Raw genomic sequence first — 11,076 nt, 5'->3', positions numbered from 1 at the left:
TGCCTGCTGTCTGCAGCCCTGGCATGGTCCCCGTGGCCATGCCCCCGCCAGGTGTGAGCGCCCCACCCCGCTGCAGCGAGGAAGATCTGAAAGCCATCCAGGACATGTTCCCCAACATGGACAGGGAAGTGATCCGTTCCGTCCTGGAAGCCCAGAGAGGAAACAAGGACGCTGCCATCAACTCTCTGCTGCAGATGGGTGAAGAGTCGTAGGCGGCCTCCCCGTGCTGCGGTCACTGCCACTGGCTCTTTGGACTTGCCAACCCAGGGCTCCCCAGGGAGCACCATCCCAATGAGATTCTCGGAAAGAGCACCCATGTAGCCCCTTCCTCGAACGTCTGTGTCCCCATCTACGCCCTGTGCTCAGGATGCATGTGGGTCTTTGGTTCCTGGCAGCCCTTCTTGATCATCAGTCCCAGAGGGGGTGGGCCCCTCCTTGCCTCGTGTTGGGAGATGAGGGACATGGAGCCACCTCCCTGCACGGACTCCCCTGCCTGCCTCTGAGGCCATGTCTCCCCCTCTTCTCACACTGCTCTGGAAAATGTGCTTGTGGTAGAACAGCAGCTGCCTCTGCCAGGCGTTAGACATGGCTGAGCATGTTTCTGGTTTGATTAATGAGTTATATGACTTAACCAGGGTAGACCTATTAACTTAAGGCACAGAGAGTCCACACACACTGGTTCCTGGGTTACTTCTAGAACTTCCCAGCTGCAGGCTCCTTTCTGTCCCCACCGTTCTTTGAGAGCCCAGCTGCTCCCCAGTGTTGTCCAGCCTCGGCATGCTGAGCCCCAGCTCTCTGGTGAGCAGCAGCTGCAGGACTAACCTTGTGCCTAGCTTATCTGGCCTATATGGCCAGGCCTCGGTGACGGATTGCAGCATGAACATGGGATGCATCCAGCCCTGGTGTGCGGAAGGAAGCTCAGCGTGATCATCTGGGCTCTGCCTGTCGCTGGCCAGTGGGCGTCAGAAGCAAAGCCACCCTCGCTGGCTGGGGCCCGCCAATTCTCTCTCCTGCTGTGTTTGATGCCAACTTTGTGGGACATTGTCTCAAGGGGGCCCATTCTCTACGTGATAGGCTCTTGTGGCAGAATCTGAAGTTAAGGGTAAAAAGGAATAGGTGCAGTGCTGCGTGTGCATCTGTGTATGCGTGAGTGTGTGCGTGTGGGGTGGGTGGGGATGCAGGCACTGTGGGCTCACTACTGATGAAGATGAGGTAAATGCCATGCACGGGCACTATAGTTTCAGCTGGGAGCTAGATAGTGTCAATGTTGACACTTTTAAGCCCCTCCAAGGCCAGAGGTGCCCATACCCAACCACTGGGCCACTGGGTGTGATGTCTGGGATTGCAGACTTTAGGGCAGTACCCTGGCTACAGACAGAGCAGATTTAGGGACAGATGAGGTGACATGTGGTTGGGAAAATCAGAAATTTGAGAAATTTCTCAAAAACGATGCACTTTATGTCATATACTTACCATTGAAAAGCCCGCGCACCTCGTTGCATGCTGGTGGCATTTGTAGTTCTGTGCTAAATTACAGTTGCTGACCTTCCTAAGTGTCTGTACCCAGCCTTTGGATAGAGCATCCTACTGAAATGGACCTTAAACCAAATCCTATTGATTTGGACTTCTGTGAAAGAGTTAAGAGTGAGGAAGTTAGAATTTAAATTTTAGTCTCTTTCCCCCTCAACAAACTTAGGTTACATTTTAATGTTGGCTAGAAATTCTCGCTTTCTGCCGCCTGTTGGAGGTGCTTTTTGTCAACTGTGTTGTTCATAAATATTTATTTTTGTAAACCTGAAGACGTGTGGTGGTTATAGGGGTGGGGTGATGGTACCAAGTGCTTCTCTTTAGTTGTGGGGCCTAAAGGGTTTTACTCTCATGGTGGGAAGGAAGAGGTCACATTTGCTCAATAGACTGGGACCTTTCTTCTGAACAAAACGAGGCCCTGGCTTCTCCGTGGCAGACTGCAGTGTGGTCTTGTTCCTGCGTAGCAGACTTCCTTTCCAAAATGAGAATGAAAGTGTGGGGGCCGCCGTGCTCTGGACTGCTCTGGTAGAGACATTGCAGGACATAGCACAGCACAGAGTGCAAGCCTGCAGCTTCCGAGCCTCCTGGTTTCCAGGTGGCCATGAGCGCCCAGTTTCTGCCTTAATGTTGTTGCTGAGGAGCACGTATGGGTCTGTGGGCATCTGGAGAGAAAACGGGCACCGGCAGCTCTTGCTGCCAGGCTCCGGAGTCTGTGTGCAGGTGTCCACAGGCGGCAGCACACGGGGTGGTTGTGCTCGAGGGAGGGAGGCAGTTTTGATGTGGCTCTAAACTTACCATGGTCTCTCATTTTCCATTCTCATGAACACTTCATTTTTTTTGAGTAGATCAAAGACCCATTTTATAAGGCCTTCAGTTAAATAAGGGCCTCCTTTCCTTCGGCGCAAGGTCTGTTTTCCTGTTTGAGAGCTCATCATCTAAAGCAGCTTGTTTAGTACAGTGGAAAGCTTGATCCCCCTATGGCGCCTGCTCAGAATTCTCTGAGTGGCAGAGCGGGACCCTGCCCCACCACCCTTACCAGTGTTCCACTGGGATAAAAGTCACTCGCAGATCTGGGCTTGGACAGGCTCCTCGTATGGGGCACTGGGCCCTCCGCGGGCCTACTTGATGCTCCTGCTCCGTGTTTGAGGCGAGGTTGCTGCAAAGCCATATGCAGTGATCAGGAACACAGCCTCGCTGGCCGTGCTGCCTTGGGCAGGGGGTGGGGTGCAGCCTGAGCTGTCTTCTCCTCGGCAGACAATGGCTGGCTGGAGTCGAAGCCCAAGGGCCACCTGATCTGGTGCAGCCCCTGGTCCCTCAGCCATGTCAGCGATGGGAGAAGTATCCTGTGTCGTTAGAGTCTTGCCACGCCCTCTTCCTGCATCTCGGAAGTACCACTTGCCCCTCTGTACAGGCTTCCCTGGTGTCAGCTGGAACGCACATCTCTGCCCAGGGGTGGTGGGAATGGTTCTCAGAACTTATGTTTCTGATTATTTTATTGGGGTCCAGTGTCCAGATTTTTCTTTGATTGTAAAATATATTTTTACTCTTCAGCCTTCTAATTTAATAAATAATCCATATAAAAATAGAGAAATAAAGCCCTCTAAGGGAAAGTTTACTCTTTTTGTTCTTGAGTGTTTTTTTTCTCACAATACACAGATGTGATAAATCAGAATCAATAAACCCTCTCATTGGTAAGCTAGTTACATGGTTATATAAATAAAGACCTTGAGGGGCCAGCAGATGGCGCAGCGGTTACATCACTGGACTCCCACATGGCTGACTGAGGTTGAGTCTTGGTTCCAACGACTTAAAACTCATGCCAGGTGCATGTGCATGCATGCCCAAGATCCCAGGAGAATGGAAGAGAAGACGGTGGTATGGCCGTCAACGAGGGGGTGGTCATTCACTTCCCGTCTGTTTCGCTCTCTTGCTCTCTTGTGTGCGTGCAAGTGCATGTGCCCTAATGCAAAAACTTCTTTAAAAAAAATAACCTGAAAAGAGGAATGTGAAAATCCAGAGGGTGAATTTAGAGCATTAACCTCAAATATAGCAAGCATGATTTTTTTTCCAATTAGAATTATGGAAGAAAAGTCTCAGGTGGCAGAGGGCATGGATTTCTGCTATCCTGTGGCTCCTCTGACCAAGTGTCATCTTCCCTTGTATCTAATATTTCCAGCCATTTCAACCCGGAGGGAGCATAGGCTCCAGGCCCCCAAAAATTGTCCTTTCTCAGAGGACCGGTTAGGAACTGACACCCCTTTTCAGGAGTTGTCAGGCCCTGAAGGGTGATTGGCTCATATGTAGCGAGTTGAGTCAAAAGCAAAGCACCGTAAGCACTAGAGGCCCCAGCAGTGTGGCCAGTGCGCCCATCATCAGACACAGACCCTGGGCCTACCACATACCCGATGCCCACCAGTCGGCAGAGGGGTGCTGTACATGTGGGCCTATTTCTCTGCCTGTTGCCGGAAGTCACGTGCTGCTTCAAGAACTGGTGCAAGACCCACAGCTGAGCCTGCCCCCGCTGCCCAGCCACTGCCCTCCAAAGCTGGTCGGCCAGGCCATGCCCACTGTGCTGCAGCAGCTTCAATGCTATTTCTGCAAAGCACATGTACCCCAAGTGACCTTCCAGCCATTCATTCTGCGATGCAGTGAGTGATTTTTGCCCAGGACAGCAGACAAATTGAAGGCGTGCAAGTGCTCCATATACTAGGATGCTTCTAAAAGCCCCTCTTGATCAAGTACCAGAAATGCTAGAAGCTCACAAATGCACTCTCCTAAAATGCACAACCCTGCTCATACACAAGAGGGGGAAATGCCTGTGGGGCCTCAAGGTTGGGGCCCCCCAAACGGGACAGTGCCAGGTGCACAGAAGATGCCATCCACACCTGTCAGAGGCGCTGAAGCCTGGTGGCCAGGACATTTGCTTATGGTGGGTCCAGAGCTGGAGGAGCTTCAACAGCAGGAGGCATGGCCTGGCCTCACCACCACTGAGAGGCCACGCTAGGGAAATGCACTGGGCAGCCAGGAGAGGTGAGGAGGAACCGGGACACTAGGTGTGTACAACCACATCCCTCCTCTAGGCTCAGATGTGAGCTACCCCACCTGCATGGCCTAGGAAACCTCAGGTGCACGTGAACTTCGGAGGTAGGTATTTAGTCCCTGTTTCTTGACACTGGGCTTCTAAAAGCTCTGGGCTCTCTGGAGTGGTGAGAGTGTCTCGTGTGCTAGTGAGGTATCTGGTGACTGGGGGCTCCTGAGTAGGGGAGAGGGACTGGAGGGTGAGTAGATCACCATCGACCAGTGATTTAATCAATCCTGCCTACGTAATGAAACATCTATAAAAGTCCAAACAGATGGTCTGGAGCTCCTGGAAAGCTGGACTCGGGAGTCCCCAGAGAATGGCACGTCCAGAGAGGACAAGGAAGCCCCTGTTCCCACCGGCCTCGCCGTCTTCCATCAGACTGTTCACCTGTGTGCTCTATAACACCCTTTATGACAGAGCAGTAAACGTCTTGCCCTGAACCGCTTTTCTCTAGCAAGGAAGCCCAAGGAGGAGATTGTAGGAACTCCTTTTTCAGGTGAAGCTCAAAGGAAAAACAAACAGGATTGTGCATTGGGGTGGGGGGCTCTCGTGGGACTGAGCCCTCCACCTGTGGGGTTGAGTGTCAGAACGGAACTGAGTTCCAGGACATGCAGGTCTTGTCTGCTACGGAATTGCTGGGTGTATGGGGACACCTCCCCATCCTGGTCCATCTCTGGCATCACAAGTGTTGAGTGAAGGTAGTCAGAAAAATCACTGGTTTTTCCTTTCACTAGCAAGGGATCCATTTATGTTGTTCCAGAGCAGAAGTAAAATGTTCTTTCTGAAAGGAGCCTTGTTGACCCAGGCCCTGCAGGATTCTAACACAGATGCAGAACCACCAGATACCCCATGACCTAGTGCTTCAGGGAACCAGATGCCACATGGCTGACCACACGGTTCAAATCCCTTGAAAACCGTGGTGGGCCCAAGTGTGTGCAGGCCCCAACCATATCCCTCCCCCAGGCCCAGGTCCGATGGAGAAGGGATTGTGGCATGGCTGCACCTCATCGCTTTCTCCTTCCTCTCTCCCTCTCTGCCTCTCTGGTGAGCACATACACCCTCAAAATTTAAGTAAATAAGAATTTTCCACTGAGCAATGTGTAATAGGTGTTTTAATGTTTCAAAATACATAAAATACAGTACAAGCAAAGAACAAGAGACTATTAAAAATATCCATTCGAGAAGGGAAAATAACCAGGGAGAGAAATGAAAATATAATTTCCAGAATTAACATTTTGTTTTGTTTTGTTTTTGGAGAGGTTTTTGCTATAGGGCGCGTGTGCCAGACAGACAGAGAGAGACAGAGAGATAGAAAGCAGGAAATCACCTCCCAGGGGGGATGGCCACGCCACAATCCCTTCTCCTCCATTCTCCTCTAGGGGTCTTGGGCACACACGCACACGCGCCCGGCGTGAGTTTAAGCCACCGGGTCCGGGACTCGAACTGCGGTCGACTACGTGGGAGTCCAGCGACATAGCCATTACGCTAACTGCTGGTCCCCGGAATTAACATTTTAACAGGCATGCTTATGAGCAGGTTGGACATAGCTGAACGATTGACTTCTGAAGAAATTTGATAGCATGTAGCACAAAGACAAGATGGGATGACATGGATGGGAGAGAGGCGTGGAGGAGACCATCTAGCCTCTAACGTTTCAGGGCGAGGGGAAGAGGGTTTGGGAGGATAAGGCTGAGGATGTTTTAGAACTGGCAAGACGCTTGAGTCCTAAAATTCAAGGATTCCAGCCAACCTCAAGAAACAAAAATAAATCTATACTAACTGTGTAAAACAAAGGTATGTAATGGTAATGTTTAACATGGGGGGGAATATATATATATGTGTGTGTGTGTGTGTGTGTGTGTGTGTGTGTGTGTGTATTAGGTTTTTGCCATGGGGTGTGTGCTCACCAGAGAGAGGAACAGTGCAAAATTACCCCCTCGGGAGGGATGGCCACGCCACGATCCCCTCCCCTCCTGGGATATTGGGCATGCATGCACATGTGCCCAGTATGATTTTCAAGCCCCTTGGTCCGGGATTTGAACTGCAGTCAGTCCAAGTTTACTGTGAAAACAAGCAGTTTGATCAGGAGAAAAAGTCATGATTGTCATACACGTTGTCCTTTTTCTAGTCTAACGCACTGACGAAAGATACGTAATGTCATACCAATTTTCCTGGTTAACTTTCAGGCACTATCAAATGCTCGAGATAAAAACTTAATCACACAAGAATTATAATTTGCCTCATCTAAGAATTACCTTCTATTTCACTAGTCTTGACACTCACACATTGGAAATAAATACTCTGTTTTCAAAGAGTCAGGCTCTGATCCTTCCCTTTTCCATGACTTCCTATTCGGGTGAGAGGGTCTTGTAGCTCAGGAGACAACACAGGGTGTTTTATTAGCAGTTTTTCATAGTTAACAGCACACAGGGGAGAAACTGCTTGTAATTAGGTACTATCCGTTGCTTGCCTCGGACCAGATAAGAACTTTCAGCTAAGATAGTCACTCTTCCTCCTGGAGCCTTCAGGTTTGTTTATCCTGTCGTTGTTAGCCAGATCTGTCCTTCTTCCCTCTATGAACCCACGGGCCCCTATATTTATTTGCTGAATTTTTTGTCTGTTAATCAGTGAATTCTTGTGCTAATTTGGCCTAATACAAGTTAACTTTGGCCTGTAGCTTTCACAAGGGGTATTTACATAAAACTAGCCTTAAACTAACTTAGTCTACATATGTTACTAACGCTAATTTGACTAATTTGACTTAATACTAACTTAATCTTAACATATGTTAATTTGGGCTGAAACAGACAGGTGCGGGAGTCTGTCTCAGGTTCCCTGGCCCTTTTCCTTTGCAGGGTACTGTAATAACAGTAAAGCTCATGGCAGAGAAATTGAGTGCAGGCCAGTACAGTGACATAATGGAGGGTTCGTACCAGCTTGTGTTGTCTGAATGACCCTGTCGTCTCCCCCTTTTTTGTTTTATAATTTATAGAAGTGAATCTCTGCCTCAAATGATGAAATTGCAGTCCTTATATGTCTAGCAAGGACAGTTTATAAAGTTTTAACAACAGGGAACATAGGTTTTATACGGGATTGGATTAATGGTGGGTCTATTGCAGTTTCACAGTTGTTCGTTTGATGTAGGTGGGTCTTCATGGAATGCAGTTTCGGGAAAGCAGCTCCAGCAAGCAGAGATAATTATCAGCTGATGCGGCGCAGCAGCTATCTTGTGATTACTGAGCACGATGCTGAGGAAAGAAAATCTCAAGTATAGATATTAGTTCTTATGGATTTCAATAAGGAATGGAACTTATATAATTGTATAGGGATTTAAAGCTTAATTCAAGGAATCCTAATATATCTTAAAGGGATAAAACTACTACTCACTAGGTAAGGGCAGGGACAGCTTTTTTCAATTGGTGGTAAAGTGACCAACAAGTTAATGAAGAACTTTAAAGTGGGTAGTGGCATACTTAAAACGTTCTATTGTGCCTGTGGTGCCACCGTTATGTATTTTGTTAGAACATTAGCCATAATGGGGCGGGAGTGCCCTGGGCCCGGTTTTGACCTAAAAGATTATTTTTAGGCTTATGCTAAATGTATCTTGAAGGGCCTTCCAAAGGTCAAGAAGATTTCTGCCTAGATGTGACTTCATCACCCCCTCTATTGTGACCCTGCCGAAGTGAAGCATTGTAATTAACAGTAGGTGGTCAGAGCAAAGGGGAGCAGTCGGGGGACTTTTGGGAAATTTTATCATGTACTCAGGATGTATAAGAGAGCTATGTAATTCTTTTATAGTAGTATATTAGGAAGTCAGAGGGGGGTTGCTTCCCAGCAAGGCAGGGGGATGTCCATGCCGCAATCCCTTCTCCTCCATTCTCCTCTTGGGATCTTGGGCACCCACGCACATACGCCTGGCATTTTAAGCCACCTGGTCCGGCCGACCGGAAGCGGAGCTCAAAGGTCTGGGGGCTCAGACAGATCCTGGAGCTCCACTGGGTCAGACTCCTCCATCTCCCCCTTTTTTATTTTGAAGTTTGAAGAGATGATTTTCAGTTTTTATTGATGATATGGCAGAATGGAATTGTTTGATGATAACTGGAAAGCAAAACAAACATAGGAAGATAAGTCCAAAAAGTCCTCCGACCGAATAAAATAGCATAGAGAATGAGTGTTTGGAATTGGCGAATGCACCAAGTAAGGAGGACACAATACCATTGGCCACATCAGAGGGTGTTAAGGAGTCCAAATGGGATTTAGAAATTTTTGTAATGTCAGCCTGTAATTTCTGTAAGTCTATGGTGAGAGAGTGGTTGAAGGCCCCTCTGAGGTGAGATTGAATTTGTTCCCAGGTAATCTGTGTGTGATTGTAAGGTAAAGGAGTAACACGGATCCATTTATAATCAGCATGACAGGCAGTAGTCAAACGGACCTTAATATTTTGAATTTCTTGTCCTAAATATAAAACTGCTTTTTGTAAGGTGTTGACTCTGTCAGCCAGTTGTTGGTCAATTTGTTCCTGTTTAAACAAGGCAGTGGAGACATTAAGAGTTAATCGTTAATGTGGGAAGTTGTCAAACAAAGAGAAGTCAAAATTATTTAAGAAATAACAAACCATGTATTTAGGAAAAACATAGCGGGTCCAGTTTGGAAAACCAGACTGTGAAGAAATGTCGTTTTAGGAATATTCTGCTGAGGCTGGGTAAACTGAAAGTAACTTAGAAGGTGCAGTGGCTAAAATTGAATTATTATATTCTGTAAGAGAAAGGAAAACTAGGGTCCAAGCATCACGAGTGTGGTCATCATAACTGGAGGGGAGTGGCTGTCCTGTGGCTAAAGGAGAATCTGTAACTTGAATTATAGGAGAAAGAGCAACACACAATGGAAGAGGCTTAACACCATAAGCTGAAAAGCAAAGGGGGAGTGACTCTGTGGAAGCTGGAAAGTTAAAAGGAGTTGAAACACTTTATGTCCAAGAGGATCTCACCCCATTAGTTTAGAATGATTAGTAGTTACAATTATTTCATTACCATCCCAATATGAATAGGGCAGTTAAGAGGAGTGGGGTTTAAAGACAATAGGAATGTTAATTACTGTGTTTACTCTTAGGCACAGAGGAGAAGCCAAGTTCCTAGTCACAGGAATCTAGGAGTTTACAATGGAGGTGCTTCTTTAAGATGGAGTCATTCCTGTTTTATTTTTCACTTGTCTTGGAGGTGTTCTTTCACAATGGGGTCGTGCCTGGTGTACTTGGGCTCTAGGTCCAGAAGCAACTAACATTTAATATTTAAAGGCTTTTATGCTGTGGGAGACAAATTAGGTGAGAAAACTGAGCAAATTAGAGCAAAAAATCAAAATTAGAAGCACGGTGAATAGAGCACTCAATGGGAGCGAGACCCAAGGAGCTTACTGATATCAGAGGCCACTTTAACCATCCCACCAGTCAGCAGCAGCCTGTCCTTTTTTAGACCATTTGGTCGTGGAGCCGCTGAGACAATGTCTGACTTGCAGTCAGCCTCTGGAGCGACCAGAGCAGGGCTGCTGCTCTCTGGTGTCTGAAGTACTATTACAAAGGACCCTCCTGGCCCATCCTTACAGACCAAGGCCCCTGTGAAGGCAGTCTGCTTGGCTTTAGTGTGACAGACTCACAGGAAACTTTACAGCTATGTGAGGCCCCCTCTGGACTAGTTGGAGGAGCTTTTTTGTTTTAGTTGTTTTACTGTATATAATATTTAAAGATAACAAAACCAGTTCCAGAACACTAACTTGATCAATTTGTGTAATTATTTTTTAGACTTTTGTAACGTAACTCAAACATTTAACAACATACTTTACATCCTCTAGTTTTGTCCTTTTCCTCTCCTGTTATGATATAGGCATTTTATCTTCAGATTAAAAACTCACTACACAAAATTTCTTCTACATAAAAACCTTTGTTTTTAACCTTTTCCACCAGAAATACATTTTTACAGCCATAACCCTTCTTTTAGTTTTTATCTTATTATTTTGTTTTTATCTTTTACAAGTTTATCATTAAAAATTGCCTTAATCTAACAGACTAGTTTAATTACAAAAAGGAGCTATTAAACTTGTCATACATTTATATTGGGCAATTTTTGGTTTTTGGCCATTGTAAATCTTAGTATATATTAGTAGCTTATGAACATGTACAAACAATAAGAAAATTTGTTTTAACAACTTTTCAATGTAAAACTGAGCAATTTTACTAGTAAAGCTTTTCAATATTTTAATAAAATTTAAAGGCCAATAATAAGAATAACTAAAACATGTTAATTTAAGAACAAGAATTATAAGGAGGGAACCAGCAGTTAGCATAATGGCTATGTCGCTGGACTCCCACGTAGTCGACCGTGGTTCGTGTCCCGGACCCGGTGGCTTAAAACTCACGCCGGGCGCGTGTGCGTGCGTGCCCAAGATCCCGAGAGGAGAATGGAGGAGAAGGGATT

General features: G+C 46.7%; 1 protein-coding gene across 1 annotated transcript in view; it reads left to right on the top strand.

The window, feature by feature from the left end:
* TOLLIP (toll interacting protein) overlaps positions 1 to 588 on the top strand; it is a gene marked incomplete at its 5' end in the record, with an annotated part of 18,241 nt that extends 17,653 nt beyond the window's left edge. The window contains 1 exon segment of the mRNA XM_027767209.1: positions 1 to 588. This exon segment is cut by the window's left edge and continues 2 nt beyond it. Within this exon segment, the coding sequence (XP_027623010.1) occupies positions 1 to 212 (212 nt within the window).
* Between the last annotated feature and the right edge of the window lie 10,488 nt (positions 589 to 11,076).

Source organism: Tupaia chinensis, unplaced genomic scaffold (assembly GCF_000334495.1).
Source record: "Tupaia chinensis unplaced genomic scaffold, TupChi_1.0 Scaffold144019_1, whole genome shotgun sequence".
NCBI classification, from domain to species: Eukaryota; Metazoa; Chordata; class Mammalia; order Scandentia; family Tupaiidae; genus Tupaia; species Tupaia belangeri.
Note: the sequence above shows the minus strand (reverse complement) of the source record. Positions and strands in the feature narration are given on the sequence as shown.